At 40.4% G+C, this 25,615-nt stretch overlaps 1 protein-coding gene across 7 annotated transcripts in view; it reads right to left on the bottom strand.

Annotated features, from left to right (window-relative positions):
* Nucleotides 1–566: 566 nt before the first annotated feature.
* The window catches only part of glra3 (glycine receptor, alpha 3), a 114,141-nt gene continuing 89,092 nt past the window's right edge, over nucleotides 567–25,615 (bottom strand). For 5 of the 7 annotated variants that reach the window (XM_037109982.1, XM_037110009.1, XM_037109989.1 and 2 more), the window contains 4 exons: nucleotides 24,564–24,778; nucleotides 9,015–9,164; nucleotides 7,520–7,648; nucleotides 567–5,304 (listed from right to left, as the gene is read on the bottom strand). In XM_037109982.1, coding sequence (XP_036965877.1) covers nucleotides 4,975–5,304; nucleotides 7,520–7,648; nucleotides 9,015–9,164; nucleotides 24,564–24,778 — 824 coding nt within the window. In that variant the 3' untranslated portion in view covers nucleotides 567–4,974. Of the gene's footprint in view, nucleotides 5,305–7,519; nucleotides 7,649–9,014; nucleotides 9,165–12,326; nucleotides 12,806–13,046; nucleotides 13,176–13,279; nucleotides 13,333–13,468; nucleotides 13,687–24,563; nucleotides 24,779–25,615 lie in introns of those variants that run through there. The other 2 variants (XM_037110022.1, XM_037110016.1) reach the window with 2 other exon arrangements.

The following is a 25,615-nucleotide window of genomic DNA, read 5'->3' as shown; positions in this document are numbered from 1 at the left end:
TCACGGTTAACTAGTCTCAGACAGTAATGCAAGAGGAGGTCCTGGGCTGGTGTGGTTGTATCTGGTCTGTTTTGATGCCACCTGAATATGCTGCCAAATTCCCAGAAACGATATTGGAGACGGTTCAGAATATGGTGGTGAAATTATCGTTCATCTCTGGGTGACATTCCTGCAGTCAGCATCCCAACTGCAGGCTCCCTCAAAGCTTACAACATCTGTGACACTGGGTTGTGTGTAAAAAACTGCCTATAGCATTAGTCCAAACACACCTGTGTAACATTCATTGTGTTTAATCAGCATCTTGATATGCCACATCTGTCAGTCAAATAACCCAGCTGGCCCCAGATGTCACTGTAAAATCAGACAGATGTTGAACTCGAACACCGAACAGAAGTAAAATTTAAGTTGATTTGGTTAGCTCAGACTAACAGACGTTGGGTTTTGGTGACCATACCTATCAGACTATATGAATTTTAAATCCAAACAAATATCAAGGTGGGATGATGTTGGTGGTCAGCAGGGAAACCTTCTGTGTGCTCAGATCTTTTACATTAACTCATAAGAAATGGGAGCAAAAAAGTTTGTATTTATTCATCAAGTGTAAATTCACTTCTAGATGCATGCGTGTGAACATCACAAATACTTACTTGGTTGGTATGGGTTAGGTAAGGGTTATAAGGGTACTATACCCTTTGGTGGAAACACTATTTATGGTTGCAGTGACAAGTGGCATAGCACAAGCAAGTTTCACAAGTCAAAAAAACTAAAATACTACAGCATGCTTTCATAAGGTTTGGCAGTAAATTAAATGTAACTGGTATAATAGGGCTAAAGCAGTAAAGTCACTGGAGCACTCATTTTGCGTTGCACAGATTTAAAGCACTTCTGGCTGTCTCAGTCGATAGAAAGCACATCATGTAATACTAGAGCACAGCGAGCTCTGCAGACCGCTCCATGAACAGTCTGAATGTTTCAGCATCTGCTCATGTTCACAGCTGACAGGCATTACATTTTCCAAGAAAACACAATAAACTTCTGCTGAAATGTTCTCCAGAGTCAAAATTTCATAAACCGAAATGGCAACAAAATTGATCTACAAAATTTGGTATACCAAGGTCTTGTCAGAGTTTCTACTAGCAGTGAGTGATACTGATATTAAAGGACACAAGACACACATGTCCTGTCCTCTTCACACTTACTCTCACTGCATCCAGCATCCCTCTACTTTAACACTGACACTCAACAGCAAACATAATCAGTCTAAATAATGTTTGATTTGGCATTGGGTTGGCTCCAAAATGCAAAATGCTGATACACAATGCATTCACATGAATGCAATTTGCACTTGAGTTTAGCTAATCACTCAGAAAACGTATAGATGAAGCTTCTGAGATGAACTGCTCTTTGCTCTTTGTCTTTTGAATGTAAAGTTGTGGAGTCAGAGGAGGGCTGTGTAAATGAATATGAGGCTGAACCAGAAAGTCCCAGCAGCTGTAGCATTAGTCACATTGTAGTTGTGTTAAAGCTTTTTTCAAGTTAATTGCTTAATCACAACAAGTCGTGTACACTGGGTGGTCTGGTGGTAACAGCTGTGTGTATGCATGTGTGGGTGTAATGATACATATCAGGTGAGGTGTTGGGGACAAAAACAACGTTGGTAACGCAGCCATAAGACACAAGTGGGCAATGTGTGTAATCCATGTGAGTGTGTGTGTGTTTGTGCCTGTGTCTTACTTTGGTTCCTATTATTTCACATCTTCAAGAGTCTCCTTTCTGTTACTGACTGATCAAAGCCATACAGTAACTGCAGTGTTTTATCATAGCTGAATGAAACTTATTTTTGTTGTCTTCTTATATCTGGAGCTTTCAGTTGGTCACTGTCTGTCAGTGGAGTATTGATCCAGTCTCCTCAGTGTCCCAGGCTTCTTTGGTCTCTGTCACATAGTGTGTTTGAAGTCTTGAATGGACTGAAAAGCTGCAGGTTACGTCAGAAGTCTCACAGTAACAATTTCAGGGAGGTAGAACACCATGCAAGGACTTATTTTTGCCCTTAAATATCTTTTTCTAAAAAAAAAAAAAATATATACAAACTAACTTTGCAGTGCTGTGAAGGGGGTGCTGTGAGTGTTTGGTAGTTTTAAGTAAAAACAACGACTTTATTGACTGATTTATCTTACTACCATCAGAAAACTGAAGACAGTGATGTTTAGATAGATACCAGCCACCTAAATACACTTGTCTTTTTCAAACTACAGTGGATCAATGCATTATTCCCTGAGACATTAATGAAACTGTGGACAAACAGACTTACAATGTTGAAAAGAGTGAAAGATTTTGGGGTTCTTTTTCAAAGATCCTTTTGGTCATATCTGCTGATTTATGTGGGATAAGGGTTCACAGATTTGAGAAATAAAACTTTGTTAAAACTGTTAGAATCCCTGAAGGCTGAACTCTGGACTCTTTTTTCAAATATTGTTTTTTTTGTTTTCTTTTTTAAAAACTTGTCTGTAAATTATTAATTATTCTGTCAAAATGCATGTGCGTGTGCAACATAACTCCACCTGTAGGAGAGGAAATATTCTGCTTTCAGAACTCATTGCTGTTGTAGGTTTACTGTCTTATGCACACCTGAGGTCTCTCTGCCCTCTAGCAGTCAAAAATCACTTAAAGCAGATTAGAAAAATACAAAACTAATGTCGGCTGTCCAGACATTTAATAAGATATCTAAACTAGAGCACATCCTGTGTGTTTAATTAGATTAAACTTGACATTGATGAATCTCTGCTGAGAAAAAAGTGTTGTGTTCTGGAGACCAGGATGAGTCTACTGAATCTTAGGGTACTTTTCATGTCTCGTAAATCTGTCAATGTTCCCCTCACTTGCCTTTTTCCTTGAGTCTTACTCCCGCCTACCAAGGATTCAGAGAATCGGAGACCACTGGAGGACCGAAAATATATTCACAAGATAAATGAGAGGTCCTTTCCACTGCAGCGTCACATGAAGTGATGTCAGTTTCTGATGAAGGATGCAGCTGATCAAAGCTGGATCAGCTCAGTCGGCTTCAACAGCTGTAAAGCTGACAGATACATTAATGCCAAGAATGCCATTATCTGTATCTATATTTAAATTATAACACAGAACTAAGACTTGTGGAAAGATTTAAGTAATCAATAAAGTTAAACTGATGTGCAGTGTTCCTGATTGCACACAGCTCTGTCAACTGAGAGACACACTTGTTTCATTTCTTTTTAGTGCTGGTAATGTGATGTTTTCCTCATTAATGACATGTATTATTTCACCCACCAGCAGCCTGATTTCTGATATTAATCACAATGTTTAGTTTTATGACTTGGACAGCCCAATCCACAGATTTCCTGCAGTGTCCATGTATATAGGCCTACCTGCATGAAATGAACTGAAAATCAAACGTATGTCTGCAGTTTAAATGTAATTAGTTCAGACATTTATGTGATTTTGACTGAAGAAGTTATAGTGAATATAGTTTTGACCTACACTGGGAAATTAGACTGTGATGAACTTGATGAACTCTTGGATGACTTGAAATAAAGAACAGACTTCTTTTGCAGTTATTACTCTGCATTATTTAGCTTCTGTCTGTGTCCCTCATTTTAACCAATCCTGTCTTTTATACCTCTTCAAATATCTATGACGTGGACAACAAACACTTCTGTTGGATGATCACTTTATTTTTTCAAAGGCTGACATCTGTAGAAACTCTACCATCTGGAGTTTTATGGTTTGATGTATTTATACTGTGTACTCTGTATTCATACTGTGTACTGTGCATTTATACTGTGTATTGTGTATTCATACTGTGTACTATATATTTATACTGTGTACTGTGTATTCATACTGTGTACTGTGCATTTTTACTGTGTACTGTGTATTCATACTGTGTACTGTGTATTCATATTGTGTACTGAGCATTTATACTGTGTACTGTGTATTCATACTGTGGACTCTGTATTTATAATGTGTACTGTGTCGTATCAGGGGCACAGGAACCATTTCAACTTGCAGACTGTGTTTATATAGAGATTCATTATTTGCCTGTGTATTCTGATTGTGAAATACTCATTTAATAACCCAGAATGTGATGATGGTGTCTTCTGGACACTGGAAGCTGTGTATACACTAAATGTTTCAGGGAAACTGAAATGCTGTAATATGTGAACCCCAACACTGACAAATGATCAGCCTCACATGTTTAAAACAGACCACGTGAAGAAAAATGTTGACAGTTGTTTGTAGAAAAATGAGGAATGTTGTTTGTGGTCCTTTTGTTCTCCTGCAGTCAGGCTGACACATTTAACTTGCTGGTGAACCAGAGAACAAACTAAATATAAAACATGATAGTGACACACTTGAGTTGAATCTGTTATCTGTCTGTCCGGTATGTAACTCCAGTCATGTCGATGCTCGGAGCACAAATAAGATAACTGGGATGGCCTGCAAGATGGCAGACAGGAATTATCTCCGGTTCAAGTGAGGAGCGAGAAAAGACAAATCAGAGAAATGAAAAGTACCCTTTGAGGAGCTAAAGGCTGCACTCTCCCTACCTCTCATCCACAAACACATCAGTGACTAGTGGAGGCTGTTAATCATCTGATGAGATTAACTGTGTAACAGAAACTAGAAGCACTTGCTTGGTCAAAGTAGCTGTCACAACTATCTTTCATGCAGAGGGTGGTGGGTGATGTGGCTTTGTATGGTATGTTCCTGTACATTGTTTGTGAGAACTGATGATGAGTTTTTCCCTTTTTAAAATCAGGATATTTTAAGTGAGGTCATCCTGAATGTTTCTCAAAGTCACGGTTAAGGGAGCGGGAAATGAAGGGAGTCGGTGATGTGTCCTGACATGTAAATAGCAGTACAAGGATGTGAGAGAGAGAGTGTGTGTGTGTGTGTGTGTGTGTGTGTGCACATACTGAATAATCTATTACCTTTCCTCCTTTATTGCTTATGTACATCTTCATGTCTAAGTATCTTATAAAGTACCCAGTAGAATATATTGAAGAACAGAAAGGCCAAAGGGAAGCCAGCTCTCGACACAGTGTCAATCTTTTTGGCTCTGTCGATAAATAACTTCCTCATCTCTTCAGTGCTTTTACCCCCTCCACCTGCTGTTGCTCCAGGTATACTCTGGGTTGTGTTTGCTGTGGCTCCTGGGGTGTTCACTGTGCTAACAGCATTGTTAGCGCTGGCCTTGGAGTCCTTGCTGTTGCTGGGAGTGGAGGTCACAGCAGCTGTGGAGGTCAGTCTGCTCTCATGTACTTCCCCTTCCTATTTGGAGACAACGAGAAGGAGGAAGAGGAGGAGGGGGTCACAGATCACATAATAGAGCTCATTATTTTCTTTTCCGACTGACCGTGCCACTTAAGGGCCCTTCAGCAAGGTTCTGAATGAAGTTTCAACTGAAGCAACACTTTTCTTTTAAATGATAATGATCTTGGATTGATTAGCACTAAAACAGTCTCAGGTTGTTATTCTGACTATCTGACAACATTATGAAGATGATTCCTTCCTAAGATAGAGTTTTCTTTTGTTAATAATAAGATCCATTTTGTAACCAGAAACACAAGTCTTGTTCAAGGAGATTTCCTGCTGTGAAATCATGTACACACAACAGGGCCCAGGTTTAGAAATATCTGAATTATTCTTTAACAGCCTGAATGATGAAACACACCTCTGAAAATGTGTTGTCATGATTTTATGTTTTGTTGTGCAAATTCAAACTACGTAATAAATTGAAAACTGGCCATTATGGAACATTTCCTGATCTAGCTGAATATTATAAGTGTAACTGCGGCATCAGTTTTATCTGTAAGTGTGGCTAATGGTACCAAGATAAATATGAGGAGGCAAATGATGAAATGAACAGAAAGATAACATCTTTATGAGGGGTGTATGTATTAATCCTGAAACATCACAGCTTGGCATCTTACAAAGAATATGTCTGACTCACGTCAGTCCATTGGTTCTGATCCACACTCCAATCAAATAGGTGGATTTAATGCATATTAAAGCTGTTTTCCAACAGTCAAGGAACAACAAAAGCAGAAGGAGAAGACACTGTGACTGACTGTACGCTATGACAAGTTCAAAACAGAGCTAGAGGACGCACCGACTTCTTTCAAATCAGCTGCGTGGGAAAATTTAGGAAAACATCTGGAGGATTGGATGAGGACGCTGTGTCTGCATTGTTCAACAGTTAAATGTCAGTGGAAACACAAATGTCAGAGCATATTAGATGGCATCACCAAGATGTGTACTTAAAGCATAACTCCACCAATTTTACACATGTGATGCATGTATGTGTACAGGTCTTGGAGATCACTACTGCCTATGTGAGCAAGTAGTATGATGCCTTTTATGGTACCAGAGGAAGCTTCATGTAATCTGATAGACTGCCTCAAGTCATGTCACGCATTGGCCAAGCTGCATTGTGGGTACAGTAGGCACCCAGATCCACTGCATTACACTTCTTTAATATTGTTGGACTCATTATAAACAGCTTAAAAACAAATGATACAAGAAAACACAGAAACAGAGATGTCACCTTTTTATTCCACACACTTGATTCCTTTTCAAAGCCTGATGCATATGCTATCCACTATTCGACATAGCCACTGAGTGACATCACTGGAGGCAGTTATCAGGTTGCATGCACAGTCACAAAAAAGGCTTTATACCACTTTGTTCACATATGCAGTAGTACTCAACCAGGCCTGTCAACACTTAAATCTGTACAATTAATGGAGTTTTCCTTAATTGCAATAGACTAGGTAGACTAGAGGCTGTACTAATTATATCAGGTGGAACAAACTTCCACTACTAATACTACCACTACTGCTACTACCTCTGCTACTTCCAAACTACTTCCACTACAGCCTGTTGATAATAAAAGAGACATGACCTCTTGCATTTGGGATTTTTTGTTGCTATTCTTTTAAATTGTTTCTAACTTTCGCACTGTACAAAAACTGAGTTACAAACCAAACTGTGACCTCTTTCTCCCGTTTTCACCCAAAATTTAAAATCCTCCCAATATAACAATCCAAACTGGAACAGGCTTTAGTCCGTGTAAAGGGGTCACAAAAACACATTCCTTGTGAAAGAGAAAAAATTTCATCATCACAAAAAATTGATGAGGACATGATTGTTATGTTATTGTTATTGCTATGTTTTATATGTTAAATGCTCAGAATGGGAGTTTCTTCCTAACTCTCAATGTTGAAAAATGCCAAATGAATATAATAATGATACCAACTGATGACCACGATCATTATAATGATCACCCTGTGTCCTGTCCATGTGTTCACTACACCAGCAAACTGATGGAGGAGGACTTACACTTAGGACTTATCACATTGGATGGATCATGCAAAGATCATGCACAAGTACATGCAAACCACACGCACACACACACACACACACACACACACACACACACACGCACACACGCGTACACAGACACACACAGACAGACAGACATTACCCTGTGGTTGCTGGTGTAGATGTTGTTCATAGATCCATGCAGAGGGTCTGTTGCTTTGAGGCCGTTGTCAATGTTAACACGACGGAGGGAATCAGCTAGCTCCTCTGGATCAACTGCACCTCCACTGTTCTACCAGTCGACAGCATGCACACCAGTAATCAACACACCGAAACCAAAAGAAAAACCAAAAAGAGGGTTGGGACACCCGCTCATTCAGTCAGCCGGAAGCAATCTGATGTTTAAATGTTAATTCCGTCAAATTCATTTTGTTTGTCGGTCTAAATTCTTAACAATTCATTTATATTTATAGAACAGCTGAAATAGTATAAACTAATGCATTTTGAAATCAAAAAACACTGTCTGTATAAATGATCAGTTATCACTTACTAAAAGAGTGCTGCTCTGGTATATAATGTTTTTGCTCATGTCTCTTCCTGTACATATCTACTAAGACTCTTTTGAGACAGATTTTGAGCAGATCCAGCCATCTCCTCCAATAATTTAATAAAGACAGCTCCACTTACTACTACCTACTACACCTGACTAACATAAAAACAGCATAAAAAACAACCCACACAACCTGAGTACTCGGATACTTACATGGGGTCTGGCCATAATACTATATGCTGTAGTTGTTTTAATCCTTTTAATCAATATTCCCTTAACAACATTGTCTTTGACTGGTTTTGAAGGTTTGATTTTATTGACATCATTGCATTTGACTAGAACACAGAAAGTCTGTCCAGCTGGTAGAACACTGTAAAATAAAGCATCAATCATTATCTTTATTGGTATTTTTGATAGTGAACTGTATGTACTTTCCCTGTAATTTGTTTCACAACAGCTGAACTGACGAAAACACAGTGTTTGTTTAGATAACAATACTGTATACATATTTTTACAGAGTTGCTTCTGAGTCAACTTACACATGTTGACATTTTTGATTTCAAGCTTCCTCTCAGGTAAATGCGGTATGTGAACATGAGTTGACTGAATGCTGAGTTGATCCTTTCCCAACCCACAGAGATCCCAATCATGCACTGACAACAGGCTCATTCTCTGTTTGGATGGCCCTCTGTCAGAGAAATAACTCAACTGTGAACTAAAGAATCATAAAACCACATAGATGAAGTTACAGCCATGCTCTATCATGCACTGATAAGACGAGTGAGATGTGCTTCAGGAAACTCAGGAAGCATGCACAGTCAGATGCATTAACACTTTATAACTACTGTCACACATGGTGTTGTTTTTATTACTCTCCAATATCATAATTATTACCCCTCCCTATGGCTCAAGTAATGCTGTGCTTGAGTAGCAAACTGTAATAGCAATAGATCACCACTGGGTGCCAGCCACAAACCAGAGATCAGTTATAATTCCATGTCTGTTAGAAGGTTAAGGGTATGTATATGTGTTAAGGTGTAATTTGTTTTTTTTGCCTGCTCACACTGGATGATGTGTCTGTGCTCTGTGTTGTGGGACGTTTCAGTACCTTGGTCTTGCTCTTGTGATGCCGTCTGAACCTCAGCAGCTCTTTATGTTGCCTCGACACAAAGTTCACAGCAGCATACTCCAACAGCGCAGAGAAAACAAAGAGAAGACACACTGCCATCCAGATGTCTATGGCCTTCACATAAGACACCTGAAAATACACACACACACACACACACTTCATAAGCCCACCAGTCATAACCACTGACTGTCACCCAGTAGGGGCCTCTTGAAAACCCGGTATAGATGAGATGATCCTGTCACAGTTTCATAAAGAGTTGAAAATATTTTTATAGCACTGATTATCTCTAATTTGTTTTACATCATAAGCAAAGCATTTACCTTTACTACCATCAGTCCAACCCCAAGTTAAGTTGCTAGCTCCAGTCTGTCTGGCTTACCTAGCTGATACTCACTCAGATGTTGATGATTCAACATGATTGGGTGTGGGTGTGGCCAAGGGACTCCACAGCACCCCTAACGTCGGGTCATGTGACCACATAGGCCTCATCGATATGGCCAGGAATTAATTTTGAGGAGTGTTTTGCCCCAACATGAAGTTGGCCACCTTGAATGCCATGCAACACTGTCTGAAGGACTTTTGGATGTTAACAGAATCACCAAATTCGGCATGTAGGTTCAAACTCATGAGTCCTTTCATTTGAAACTACAATCTCAGGTGCGGCACACCAGCTCAGTGGCACCCCCTAATGGCTTTTCCCATTTTATACGTACAGACAAACTCCTATACATGCCAAATTTGCACATTCATCATGAGTCACGAACACTGACATCTGCTAGGATCTGGGCGTTTTCAGTGACAAGATGGCTCCTGGACCCCCCTGAAGATTTCAAGCTTGACGCCTCCATACACACGACATTCCCAAAAAAATGTATACACACTTTAGCAGCTGATAACTCAATTGCTGCAACAGTCTGTTATGCCACGTATTAGCGAAGACTTTGAAGATGAGGAGATTTATTTTCAGGAAGATGGAGCACCCCCACACTACCATTGTGATGTTAGATCCTTTCTTGATGAGATCTTGCCAAACAGGTGGATTGGACAGAGGGGTTTCATTGAATACCCTCCGTGTTCACCAGACCTCACACCACTAGACTTCTTTTTTTTAATGGGGAAAAGACAAAGTCTACACTATGAGACCTGCAAAATTTGCTGAATTAAGAGCAGCCATTGAATGTGAATGCACGCAAACATCAAGGGAATTCTTTCGTGATGTGTGCAATTCCATTGCTTTGCATTGTCAGCAGTGTCTGGACCAGAACGGACGCCAGTTTGAGAACAGGCGGTGACAACAAATAGAATGATGTTTGTAAATTCTATTACATTTTGAAAATGAAATGAATTTCAAGAAACATCAACTTTACAATTATTAATTGTATTGTATAAATAAGTGTGTATACATTTTTTTTGGGACACCCTGTATCATGACCAGATGCACAAACAACCCTCTTGGACCCATACCCTCAACCCAACAGGTCTGTCAAGTCTGCCATTTTCATTCACAGTTCAGATTTTGCCGCCAATTGGCATCATTTCCCTGACTTGGACTTGTAACAAACTCCTCCTACAGATTTAACACCACAGACTTCACATTCAGTCATCCTCAGACCTTGATGATGAAAAGTTAGAAAAATCGTTTGCTTCTGTTTCAATGATTTGCCATTCCCAAATTGGCCACAGAGGGTGTTGCCCTTATAACACCTATGCATCAATACTGTGTCATATCCATAGCGCCACCAGCTGGAAACAGGAAGCTGGCCTCATGTCAATCAATCTGACTTGTTTTATATAGCACTTTTCATACAAATAACAAGTAGTACAAAGTGCTTTTCACAATAATGCAGGCAAAACAAAGCAGAACTAAAACCACAAAAATCCTGTAAATGAGAATTTGTTTCATGCTATACAAATTTATTCAGTTTGAGGTACTGCTAACCACTAGTGGGCTTTCAGATCCAGGCCCATTAGAGGCGGTAAATGTTGGTTAGTATGTTGGTAAGTCCACTTTTGATTTTTGGTTTTCAATAAAGATCCAGTATTTTTATACTATACTATAACCTATAATGAAAACTGCCTTTTCTTCCAACTGAATGCCTCAATCTGATTGACCTTCTCTTGCACAAGTAGTAAGTCAACAATATTGTTACACAAAAAGTTAATATCAAGATATAAATTTACTCAAAGTGACGGTGGGTTTCATTTGGTCGCTGTTGCTATAACTTCCAGGAGAGAGACAGAGAGTGAGGGACGAAGTTGGAGAACGAGATCACACATAATGTGAATAAAACTCTAACACATTACCTTGGTTGTTTAACAATGAAGACAACAACTCCCCTAACAATGAAGACAACAACTCCCCTGGTCCCACATTACCAACACTTTTGTGTTGTTTTAATTGAGAGATATTGAAATTACATACTGTGAGCTTTACTTCTTCCAACATATGTCCTAGCTAATTCATATTTTCGAGCATCTTTATTGACACTATTTTTGGTCTGCAGCTGCTGCCCCTCACACATATCCACAGTGCCACTGATGTGTTTGGTGTAAAAATGACATATCCTTCTCCCTTCATGTGATAATGACTTATTCAGACATGTGTACCATACTGGAGTGCAAAGTTCTGTTGAGCACCAGAAACATGAGAAACCTCTAAGCACACACACGCACACACTCACTCACACGCACGCACGCACGCACACACACACACACACACAGACAAAAAGAACAGATACACAGACACACAGCCTCTGTCTGTTGAGGTGTATGTGTACAGGATGTGTCAGAGAGAAGGCTGTGCTAATAAGGGTTATGTAACAAAGTGCTCCATGTCAGATTTTTTCTCACGCATACAAGATACCAGAACAAGACTAAGGGGCTCTTTCACACACACGCTCTGCCGGACGCATGATGTGTGGAATCAACATATACTTGTGCTTGCTCATGCACAACATCCAGCAATGAAAAACAGAATGAACAAAGAGGCATTTCAGGTACCTGGAGAGCAAGTGTATATGTGTATGTATAGAGAGAGAGAGAGAGAGAGAGAGAGAGAGAGAGAGAGAGAGAGAGAGAGAGAGAGAGAGAGAGAGAGAGAGAGAGGGGAAGATGCATCTATATCTATATGCAGGGTTCTAAATTAACTTTAGAAAGTTACCAGCCAAATTGGCTGGTAACTTTAGAAGGTTATCAGAATCAGAATTTCCACTAGCCATTTTTTTTCCAGTGAAAATAAAAGAGATTAGATAAGAGAGATGGGTGCTGAATGAATTATTCTTATATTTTGGATTTTATTAACACAATCCAAGTACAATACATACACATACAGTACATGCATACAACAAAAAAATCATTTATTTTTCATTTTGATAATTTCAGAGCTTTACCGTATCAAATTTCTTCAGCACTCTCTGAACTCATTTGTTCATCTGAATCTGAGCCACCCTCAGTTCCTTTTGTTCCATGTTTGTGCACAAACTCAGGCCTGCGTGAGCGCAAACTGTCAGCATGCCAGATGTCAATGGCTTTGGCTGGACTGAAGTCTTTGATGTCAGGTGAGCACAACTGGGTTTTCAGGAGGTCAAAGTGGGTCTCACCTTTCAGGCGTGGGCGCCAGTCACTCTTTACCTGATTCGTCACACTGAACCCTCTTACACAATCAGCTGTAGTTGCAGGGATGGTGAGGAGAACATCAAAGAGATCAAGGATGTCAGGACACCGATGGCAGAGCGTTCTGTTCACAGGAGGCCAAGTCTTCTCAAAGGTTCCTGTAGCAGGGTCAGACAGCATTATGCACATGCAAACAATTATTTTCAAATGCAACTTTAGTTTTTAAAAGAGAGCATAATATTTGGATTGTGCCTTTAACAAATGGCATTCACTCTGATTGGTGATAAAATAAAACTGTCTCACAATATCAGACATTTCTATAGAGCATTTCAAGCACTCGCTTAAAAATGCTACTGTTAAGGTATGATATTTTTTTCTCAAACATCATTCTCCAAGTACCTTGGCTGAATCCTGCTGTGTACAGTTCAGTCTTGAGAATTGTCCATTAATCAGGGATCAACTCCACATCCACTCCAGCAGACAGCAGAAGAGGTCGGAAGTGACTGATGAGTTTGTTTATCTCTCCATCTCCAAAATCGGAGAACAAAGGGGAAAACATTCATATAAACTTAAGCAGTTGCCTTAAAACATAAAATGCGTAGAGATTTGTCCATTACATTTGAATTGCTAACCTGAACTCATGTCTGCCTCTGTGTCAAGCACTGCTCTCAGCTTAGGCCCACGTCTACAGTTGTGCAGATAGATGGATGGATGTCTTATTTATCTATTTATTCATTTTTATTTATTTATTTATACTGAGGTGAAAACACACCAACACAACCTAAAATCAAATCATAAATTGTTGGATATATGATACATACCTTGACTTGTACTTTTCTATGACAGCCTGAGTGGAAGACGGGCACCTCTGAGCTTCAGCCAGAGTTGACCTATGCAGTGACTTGGAGAGGTTGCTCAATTGATAGATGGCATCATGGAGAAGACAGCAAAACCTGAGCACTCCACCATCCTTGGCAATGTTGAGGAACCCCTTGGCCTTTGCCCTCAGAACAGCATTGATGTTCGTGGCCTCCTGGGACTACAAACAAAACAACTGCATTATATCACAGACAACATTTAGCACTGATGAAGAGAAAAAGAAAGCAAACATTACATTATCCATCTACACTGCTGGTTTTAGTAGGCTATAAATGAACATACCCTCGCCTCTAAGCGGCGCACAATGCCAGCATATCCCCTGAGAAAATGGTCAAGTGCTTTGAAGAGATGTGGTAGCCACTGGGTTCCACCTACTCTGGTTGGCATCAAAGCCTTCATGTGAAGCTCCCTGAAGTGTTGCTTTAGGCTGGCCCTGTTCACTCCACTCTTGTGGTATACAGTGTAGAGTCCACTCAACAGATTTTCAGCTTTCCTGGCCATCACATTTTTCCTTATTCCATTTGAAAAGGCGAGCTCAAGCTTATGGGCCATGCAGTGGATCTCTAGCATATTTGGTCTGTCTGCACGCAGTTTTGTGACTACACCATTGTTTATTCCTGTCATCACAGATGTAGTGAGGGCCACCAGCTTGTTCTTCCAATCAGTGCTGACTTCACTGTCCATTATACTGCACACAGCTTCAGCTATATTTGTAGCATCTGGCTTTGAGACAGCTTTTACTCCGACAAAATCAACTTCAACCTTCCCCTCACCGGCACTTCTGACGTAGACCATTTCCTCTTCCATCACTGCACTGTCCAGGGATCCATCTGACATGACTGAGATGAACTTGCCCTCCGATAATCTTGCCCTCATCTTTCTTCTCTCATCCTCCACTATGTAGTGTATGAACTCTTTTGCCTGGTATTCATTTGTGTATGTCTCTCCTATCTTCAAGCCCTTCTTACTGTCCACCCAGCAATTAATTATCATATCATAGTATCATCTTTTTGTAAAGTTCCATCTGTGTCTGTGGAAGCATGTAGGTCACCCTGTATTGTATTAAATGCACTGATTCTGAAACATGTAAATAGTAACGTTAAGGTTAATTCACTTACACATCCATGCGAAGTCGGTGAAAGGCCTGCCCTTTTTTCTGATGGCGTGGGCATTTTGAAAAAGTAGCTGCATCCTCTCCAGCTCCAACGTTTTTAAGAAAGAAAGGCTTCTCCCAGGATGGCTTTCTTCAATATGACTTGTTTTGGAGGATTTAATCCTTAGGCTCTCCTGATGACTCCGGGCACTCTCATGGTCCTTTATAGCCTCAACTTTAAAATTATTAGTTCCCACCACGAAATTGTTTGTTTTGTTTTTTTCTTTTGCGTACATGCAGCCGTCCTTACAAAACATGACAACATTTTCGTGATCAAACACAAGCCATTCACGACCCATCAGCCATTTGGCATTGAACTTTCTTTTTTTTCGCTTCGCACGCATTGTTGTTGATATTCTCAATCTCATCCCCTGCCTCCTTCCTCTTCTTGCTCCCAGACGTCTGTCCAACCAACCACCACCACATTCAGTTTTAGTTTAGGCTATTTTTTAATTTACATTAGCTAGCTTCTTTTGATAGTTTCTGCTGTGTTTATTAATTATTTTTCTTCTTCTTCTTCGTGTTTTCTGTTTCCATGGTTTCTCACACTGGTTGGTTGAACTGCCTGTGGGCAGCCAATGGGCGTTTTATACGTCATCACATAGCATCACAACAGTGTTCATGGGAATGTAGTCAGTACAGCCCAGGGAGCGAGAACAGTAGAGCGGCTCTGACTGACATGATTGCCTCATGCATCACCGGCCAAACTGGCTAGTAGGTTTTTATTAACACTCGCCAAAATGATTTTTAACCCGCATTTGGCAGGTTGGCAGGTGTTAATTTAGAACCCTGTTTATATGTGTGCTCTAGCAAAAGCCTGAGAGTTTAACTCTGAACTGGATGGACACAGTCTGTCTGTATATCCAGTGTTTAAAGTACAAACAGGAAATGCCTGCAGCTAACCAAGCAGGGCTTGTTATATAGTGTAGATTTACTAAAATCCAAGAACATAGATGTCAGGTGTTTGCCATGGCTAACTGACTCCATAGAGACTGGTGGCAAAACCTCACAATACATTCATCTTGTGTGAAACAAACAAACAAACAAACAAACAAACAAACAAACAAACAAATAAATAAACAAACAAGAACATAAAGGACTACAATGGTATTTTTGCTTGTTGTGCTGTTAATTCTTGGGGTATCTCTAAATGCTCAATATGCTCACAATAAACTAAGCTCAAAACTATAAATAAAAATAAATAGTCGTATAATTTAGTATAAATAATAATATATAAATATCATAGTACAAATAATACTAAAAAATAATAATTGTAAATATATGATAGAAGATGAAGATATGGTAGAAGTCATAAGTCTTTATGCTGCAGAGAGAATGGATGATAGCTATAATGTTTTTTTATTTAAGATTGGTTGACGTGAACAATAATCAATTTCCAGAGTGATAAATATGAAAAAAAAAAAAAAAATGTGAACACATGGTTTCATGCTTCATTATCTCACAATGAACACTGACATCTCTTCTTTTATCCACATGCAAAGTATCATTCACATGCCAAACATGCTTTATCCAATTTATGTCCTGGGTATTATTGGCAATAATGTAATATGAAGTTAATATATGACATGGCTTGTACTTATACTTCAGATAGATTGTATGACCTGTGATATGAGGACTCCAAACTGCCACGGTGCCAAGCATATTACCAGCATATCTGTACTGGCTTATCCAGTGCAAGGGGCTACAGCATAACCCTGTACACACTAGCTGAGGGGCAATGAAAAAGTGTGGACAGCTCGCCAGATGACCACAGGCCTGACAAAATCAGACAGACAGCCATTCACATTCACATTCATACTGATGGGCAGTCTACAGTCTCTAGGAGGGGATTCAGACCCGGTCTTAGGATTCCTACCATATGATTCCCACCATACCACCTGAAGTCAATCAGTTCACATCTGACATTAAGATGACCACTTGTGATCACAAGTCACTTCCTCACTCTGTATGCATATAAACATATATGTCACCAGGACAAACAGACATGATGATTTTAACACAAAGAATTAACTTTTGGTTGAACATGCTGAATTCACATATGATGTAGAAATAATCAGTGTGTTAATCTATGTGTTTCACAGAGCTTATAAAGTGTTTCTTAAGTCAATAACTCAGTAAACTGAGACATCTGGGACAAAAAAGTAATGTATAGACCAGTGGTCCTCAATAGGCAGCACAAGCACAAGAAGCCATTCTCAAATGCATAAATAATAACATAATGCATGACTGAAGTGATGGACACAATGTTTGAAGGCAAACAAAAAGAGAAAATATTCAACTACATATTTTAATTTATGCCAAAATTGAAATGACATTTTATATCAGTTGATATTTTTGTTGTTGTTTCGAATGAAAAGGACATTCTATTTTGAATATTACAGTATTATTGCATGTGGCCTGACAGACCTCAATACATGGACCTTTGAGTCATTGAAAAATGACTGGCCCTTTAAGATTTGTATTTGAGTATTTGAGCATAAATTATTTCAGAAATCCTTTATGAATTTCGTTAGCATTGCTAACCATAGCCACCATAGCCACGTGTGCACCAAAGCCATCACTGCAGGGCTCACTTCCACGACATACCTTAAGAAACAAGTGGATTTATACCTGCAGCGGCGCGAGCTGGACCAGGATTTTGCTGACGGTTCGGTCCCATTCTGTGTATCTAAACTGACTATTGTGGATTAATGAGACTAAACGAGTCCTGACCGAGGCTGTTCGGGTCAGAGGAGATCCGTATAAGCGAGGACAACAAAGTGGAATTGGAATCTGTGGATGTTTGTGTGTAGCTAGCTGCTAGCCCAACCCCATGGCCCACCACCCAAGTCAACGGATGCACCGGCAAGTCCAAACCGGACCGGACATTGCCATCACATTTGCTTTGTGTCTGGTGCAGGTAGAAATGGTAAAAACAGGCTTTTGTCACGAAAGTGTCCGCAAGCAGCAAGTTTGGTTGCTGAGGAACAGGAAGTTGTGTGAGGGACGCCTGCGGTGATACAGACAGTGACAGAGATGGCGAGTTTTGAGAGTTGAGAGATTTGTGACATATAGTGTGTTTGGAGTGTATAGTTAGTATATTATATAGTGTTTAGTGTGTAGTGTAGTTGTTTTTTTGTGTTGTGAGTCAAAATGAGGAGACTGCTGAATGTGGAACAGGCAGGAATGAGCCGAGGAGCCCTGAGCTTTGTAAATTTCAAAAACTTATGCACAAATTCAGCAAAAAAAAAATTATATTTGCATTATAACTAATGCAATTGGTTCATTAACGATATTTGTGGTTTTCACAGTAAAAAAATTTAACTTTTACTTACTCTGATTCAGGGCATGTGAGTGGACCGAGCGCAAAGCGAGTGGGGAGCGGAACGTGCGAAATATAGTCGGAGCGCAGAGCAGGTTTTAATCCAAAGGCCAGAGTGATGGTTCCGTTTCGCTCCAGTTCCATTCCGATACTGCTGGCAGTACAAGGCCATCCACTGGCTCAAACAGACAGAACACAGAAAGAGGACGAGGTGACAGCCCAAAACAATCTACTATTCTTTACAAACTGAAAAGGGTTTCAATCGACAGGCTCTCTCCAGCAACAAAGCCGCTGCACGTCAGTTTAGGCCACATCGGGCAGTGTGTCCCAGACTAATTCGGTGGAAAACATCAGGAATTGCTCTCTCTTTTAAATTTGAGCGAGCGTGGATTTCACCAGAGCTGAATGAAATTTTAGGTGAGCGGAGAGCGCTCTTTGAGCGGAGCTGTCTGGCAAAATTTTGAGCGATGGAGTGAACACCCATGTAAGCAGGGAGCAGAAATTCTCGCTGCTCAGCTCCGCTCACATGCTCTGCTCTGATTTTATGTTATTTTGTGATTTTAGGTCCATTGTGTTAATATAGTTTGTCAAAATGAAAAAAAAAAACTGTACAGTCACATATGTGAGGTTGTGCTGAAAATAATGACACCAAACAAGGCAAGGTAACTAGTTTTTAAGGTGAAATATAATGGCAAAATCAAAAGTAGTCAAAAACAGCCAATTGTATCCCTAACGTCCCACCTTCAAACACAACCTCACTTGGCCATCCATGAAAATGCTACTTAACCTCCCCAAAATACATGCTTCCTACGGGCAATGTACTAGTTTAATTCATTCTCAGGATTTCTCCGCAGTGTTTTGACACCATAATGAAGCCTGAGAATGTTGTTACTTGGTGTTGCAGAGATGGAAAACCCTACAGACCAATGTGGCATCATGACTTTTTCGTAAACATACACATCCAGTTTGAGTAGTTTCAGTATCATCTGTTATGTTAGTTTGAATATGTCTGCCCTTTTTTTCCTCCCCTTTTTGTTACCATGGCGGCACACAGCAGTGCAGCAGCTTCTCTAGCTCCCGGAGCTAATATTGTAAATGTTATTATTAATGTTATTAATGTTGTCACAGTAGGAAAAACCTTAACCTACAGTAAGGCTAGGCTTTTGGAGCTAAATACCAACCAGCCAGCTACACCGGGACTTAAAGTGCAACTCTGCAGATTACAGCTTTTGAGTACATCGGAGTGAAGGTACAGACTTCGCCGCTTCAGGGAGAAGCGGAGGCGGTGTTCGAGGAAACAGAAGGGGGGCAAGAGAGCCGGGGTGCTAGCCATGCTTAAGGCTAGCGCCAGCAGATCTGCCTTCCCATCACTCTTTCTATCCAATGTGTGTGCGCTGGACAACAAGATGGACTTAATAAGGCTGAGACTACGCCAAAAGGAAATGAAGGACTGTTGTGTTACTGTGTTGACAGAGACCTGGCTTAGCAATAGCATGCCAGACTTTGCTTTCCAACTTGATGACCGGATGTTCTTCTGCTCGGATCGCGATCTGCTGTCAGGAAAAACAGAAGGAGGAGGAGACTGCATCTATGTGAACAAAAGTTGGTGCACAAACTGTTTGCTGGTTGGAAGACATTGCTCTGAGCCAGTGGAGTATTTGATTATCAAATTCTGGCCACACTACCTGCTGTGCGAATTCACAGCCGTTGTCATAGCTGCAGTATACATTCCTCCAGACGCTAATGCCAATGCTGCCCTGAACGAGCTACATGAAGCCATTAGCTCACTCCAAAACAAACACCCGGAGGCTCTGTATGTGGCTCTGTAAGTGTATACTAACAGACGAGGGATGTACAGAGCTTCCCCCCGCCCCCACCTTGGTGTCTCCAACCACATCTCCATCATGTTGGTCCCAGCATACTGCCCTGTGACTAAGAGAATGACAGCCACACAGAAAACCATCACTGTGTGGCCTGCTGAAGCTGTCCCAATGCTCAAGGACTGCTTTGAATCCACAGACTGGCAGATGTTTAAAGAGGCAGTTACAGAGGGCAATACAGTTAACTTGGAGGAGTATTCAGAATCAGTCCTGGCCTACATTGCGAAGTGTGCAGAGGATGCATTACTACCAAAACCATCACCATCTCTCCTAAGCAGAAGCCATGGCTAAATACAGAAGTGCACCATCTTCTTAAAATAAGGGATGCTGCATTTAAAGCAGGGCACTAAGAGCTGCTTGACGGAGCCTTACAGTGGGAGTCAAGAGCATATATATATATATATATATATATATATATATATATATATATATATATATATATATATATATATATATATACAAATATAAAAATACATACGAATACTTTCCATTAGGGGTGGGATGATACGGGTAACTCACGATTCAATACTGTGACGATATTTGGCCCACGATAATGCTAATATAACGATAGACGATATCTGCAATATTCCATACATTGCAAGAAATTTCATCAACGATCTATCACAATATGTGACTGAAAAAGAAAAAATGCCCATAAAAAGGAAAACGTCTTATGCATTTATTTCAAAACTTCGTACAATGTACAAATGAATAAACATTAATAACATGTATTATGTAAACTTTCTGATACTGAAAAGTCAGCAGCAACTTGTTTTATGTAAACCTGGGCCTGTTTTAGTTTAGCAATAGCGAAACAAGATAAGAATAACATAAAAATTAAATGAAATATTGGGCATATCTGCCATGTGAGCACCAGTATGTCATTCATAACCAGAGTTTGAAGGACATAGGTTTGTGCATCCCAGTTTTTGTCTATGAGGTGGGCAGTGATAGTTACAAAGGACTCGGTGGCCCTTGAAGTCCAGTCATCGCAGGTTAGTGTGACTCGTTTAGCAGACTGAAGTCCATCCTCAACTTTTGCTCTGGTCTCCGCATACAATATGGGGATGACTTTTTCTGGGAAGTGCCAAGGACTCGGTACCTCGTATCTCAGTTCCAGTGTAGCGAGCGTTCATCGAAAACCATCATTTTTGACCACATTGTAAGGGCGAAGGTCCATGCAAATAAATTTTACGATGGACTTGGTGATACTCCGTGCCCTCGTCGACCCAAAGGGAAACTTTGCTTTAAAAGCAGTAGTGATTGCCGGCTGACTTGGTTTGCCATTTATATCACCTGAGAGTAGTTCACCGAGATAGCAAACAAGGTGGCTTTGCAGATTTGTAGTGTTGCTGTTAAATTTTACCTTTGCAAAACAGTTCTTGCATATTGCATATTCTTTATCCATTGTTCTCCCGTCATCTGTCTCGTAAAAGCCAAAGTGGGTCCACACTTTAGAGTGGAAACTTGTGGGTGGGTCTTTGATTTGTTTTTCATTGTTCATATGTTCCGCCATTCTTGCATCTATTCTTCTTCTGTTGTTAACTCGTCTTCTTCACTAGCCGCTGCTTACGCCTACTTTACCCTTATTTACGGGATCAGCGCCCCCACAAACAGGACAGGAGAGATTAAGTACTGATGGTGACAATGGGGTAAATTCATAATGTGTTTTGTAATAAAATGTTGATATTTGCCGTCAGTGTATCGATTGTTTATTGCGACAGAGAGCACAACAATATATTGCAATATCGATTTTTTTTCCCACCTCTACTTTCCATATTGTTAGTGTTTAGTGGCACTTCAGTGGCACCTGAATGGCATGAAACTCTGTTTCAAAATTACAACTAAAAGTGCTACTGCAGCCTGAACTGTTGAGATAATCTGGTGGGGAAAGGACCATTAGACACACCAGTGGTAGCCAATGTGGGGAGGTTTATTAAAATGCATTAAGTTTAAGTACAGTAGGCCTAAATACATGTTTTACAAATGTAAAATCACTTTATAAGTCACACATGGTTATGTGTAAATCATTTGAGAACAACACTCTCACAGGTTTGTGAGGGCACCACACTGGAATAACCTTAATAATCTTAAAGTTTTTCCACCAACCACTAACTCGTTCTACATGGATCCTCACACAAGAAAGTTGTCTAGATGTGTCCACTTCCTGTACAGAAAGCTGCTACTTTCCCTTTGTGAAATGAGGGATACGAAGGGTTGCACCATAGGCTGCAAGCTTGTCTCTGATGAGTAATCCTGTATGCTAAAACCTCATCCCTAGGCTCCAAAAGTTTGAGGAAACCTGACTCCTTAGTGATCTGCTTGTCTGAAACCCATCCACCCCACCCAGCAGACAGAAATGAAATTGCACCAGCAGAAGTGAAGCCAATCAAATATTTAATGGTGTTGTTGTGTTTATAGTTTGACCATATCTGGGCCCTGGAATTCAGATTACTGGGTCTAGCTATTAAAACTTCTGTGCAATTTATTACGCACCGGCATCTTTTCAAGTTGCACTTGAATATTTTTGGCATATTTTTACGTATTGCACCCTTACTTGGCCGTTTAATGAGTGGCTTGAGGACCAACGCCATGGCAGGGACCCAGCTCTGCACAATATTTGATATGGTGTTTTTTGATACCTGAAATCTATAAGACAAGTCAGTATTACATAGGCCTAACTTTCATTTCATCAGTATAATCAATAGGTGGTCCTCTACTGTAAGTTTGTTGTGAATTCTTTCTCTACTGCCCATTATTTTTGTAATCAGCCACTCAAAGACCACAGAGGTCAGTCCTGTGAGAAAAATCAATTGTCCAATGTTGCACTTAACAGTGGTTTAGGAGAATGTAGATTTTTGCAGCTCCCCTTTCAGCTTTACATTTTCTGCTCATAATGTGTCAAACTCCTGTCGCAGGTTGACATAGTCCTCCTGAAGTTGACTGTATCTCAGTTTCAGACCATCGTACTCTCTCTTTGGAAGTGGGATATCCTCTTCAGCTTTAATATGGAAAAGTGAAAAATTAGCAAATGCTGCAACCACTGCAAACAAGTTCACAATCCAGGGGTTCTCACACATTTTTACCAATGAATTTTCAAAACTTTTCCATGACAGAAGAGAAGATACATTATTGAACCCAGGGGGAGATTTTTCCACTGCATTTGACCCATCCAGGGGCCACCGTCCACATCACACTCAGACATACATAGCAATTGGAGCAGTGGGCCTGGCAGGAACACACACACACACGGAGCACGCTGACTCTTTTGGTGAGGGTGGGAACCCCGACAATCAATCAGTTAATTGTAAGATGATATATTCATACCAGGACAATGATCCATGCTGCATTGTTGTTCTGGAATTTCAGAAGGAACACGATGATTTGCTGCAGTGTCAAGTCTCCTTTTCCCATGGTACCTACAGTAACAGCAGAAATTTACAGTTACTTAGACTTAATTAGCTTATGCAAGAGAGGAAAACAAACAAAACAAAAAAATGACTGCGAGGAGGGCAACTCTTTGCATCTGGATTCTGGGTTTGTTTTGTGTACATAAACACAGATGGCACAAAATCATCACCACTAGAGTCCATGCAAAAATAAAAACACATACACGTTTGTTTAGCCTAACAAACTACTAGGCAAATCTAACACCAGCTTATCAAACTTAAGCTGCATTTGATTATTATTCTACATCATACAGACGATCTCTAATGTAAACAAGGCTTTCCTGTAAAATCAAAGAGTAGGCTAGATAGATAACCTTACCTGATATAAAGTGGGCGCTGCAGACACGAGCATTTTTGATTATGTCCTCTTTCCAGTCCACACGTTTAATCGCCTGCAGCCACAGACGCCGCCAGTTGCTCTGAAATGGTCGTAATCCTGTCGGAGTCCTATAAAACTTTAGTCCGCCAGTGGAATAGCAATTCGTACAACCGTATACGCAACAACCAGACATGCTGATACTGGGAACAGTTTGTAAATGATTTTTTTTGTTCTTCTTCTTTTTCTTCTTTGACATCAATTGAGTAGGTGGTCCTTCAGTGTGGAACAGGACACATATGCATGCTGTTATGCCCCCCTCAGGAGGTACACTGAAAGAGGTCTAACAAATAACTAGATTAAGTTGCAGTTGCTGAATTAATCAAATGAACAGTAACCAAACAGAGGGACGAATCCGCAACAATCAAACAGACAAACTGATGGCCCGGCCAAAATAAACAGAAGAGCAGCCTCCCAGACCAACCCACCACGGCCATCAGAGCTGGGTGTTAACCCTCTACCCTATCCTATTACAACAAAGCAAATAAGACAGCTTTCACCTGGAAAGGTAGGAGGCCAAGCATTTGTTGCAAATGTTGCACGTCCTGGCCAGCAGATGGAGAGCATGTAACAGTACACACTGCTAAAAGAATGTGGTCACATGTGGTCCAGACCACCTCGGAATGTGGTCTGAATGATCAGATCTCAAATATGTCCTCAATGCATCATGGGGGTGTTCACACAGCTGTATTTTGAGCTGTCCCCCTATGATCAGATCATCAGGACAGATGAAAATACCAGGTCTTAACAGGGCTGAACTCTCCTGAACTGCACATGTTGGACTGTGAGAGAACAGTGGGCTATCTAAAGGGAGCCCACACAGATACAGTGGTGTAATAAGATACACAAACACAGACCTTAGGCAGTGAAGTCCTGGAGCCTGAGCTCTGTGTTGTCATTGTGAGGACAGTGGTGATGCCCAGAGCAACCCTAGCTGGGGCCGCATCCATGTTGATCCAGAAGGAGACCCAGGACAGAATGACGATGAGCAAAGAGGGGATGTACATCTGGATCAGGTAGTAGCCCATCTGACGCTCCAGGTGGAACCGCACCTCAATACAAGTAAATTTACCTGCAACAAAGCAGAGACACACATATATTATAATATTCACTTATTATTACTACTTATTATTATAGAAAACTATTATCGCAATAATTAGGGGTAGGATTCTAGAGTCTTATATGCATTGTGACGCGGACGATTCTGAATCGATTTACAAAAGTCAAAAATCAATTTTCTAAATGCTAATTGACAGCGTAATGTTGACGGAACGCAAGAGATGGAACTCGTAACTGCAGAAGTGCAGCGCCCGGACAGTCGATGGTGCGCACATAACAAAAAAACAAGAGATGGCTGAGTGCAACATTCACATGGCAGCCTCTGCATTAACAGCAAGAGTGTGGAAGCATGGTTGTAGTTGCTTCCAGCTAGAGGACCATCGAGCAAGTGATATCAAATTTTCCACCAAGCTTGAAAAGCAAATTTCAAACTCTATCGCAACTTTGATTGCCGAGGATCTGCATCTGTATTCAGTTGTGCTTTGTTGCGCACCGCTTGCATTTCAGCACGTTGTGCAAAAAGTTGTTGCACAATGTGTTGAAATGCAAGCAGCATAAAGTAGCATAGCATTGGGATATGCTGCCATCACCCATATCAGGAGGATTTTGAGATAGAAGTCTTATTCTTATCTTTGACAAAGAGCAGCCTTTTCTTTAATGACACATAGAGAAGAAACATTATTTGTTTATTTTTTTGTTATCAATGACCAAAAGTAGCCATGTTTTAGTATGAGAGCTGATACATAGTTCCATAATGTGTTGAAATGCAAGCTTGCATTGAAAGCTTTTTTATTTTTATATAGGCCACAGAAGTGGTCCTCAACAGGGCCTATTCCTGGCCCCCGAACTT

This window comes from Acanthopagrus latus, chromosome 1 (assembly GCF_904848185.1).
Source record: "Acanthopagrus latus isolate v.2019 chromosome 1, fAcaLat1.1, whole genome shotgun sequence".
In the NCBI taxonomy this organism is placed as follows: Eukaryota; Metazoa; Chordata; class Actinopteri; order Spariformes; family Sparidae; genus Acanthopagrus; species Acanthopagrus latus.
Note: the sequence above shows the minus strand (reverse complement) of the source record. Positions and strands in the feature narration are given on the sequence as shown.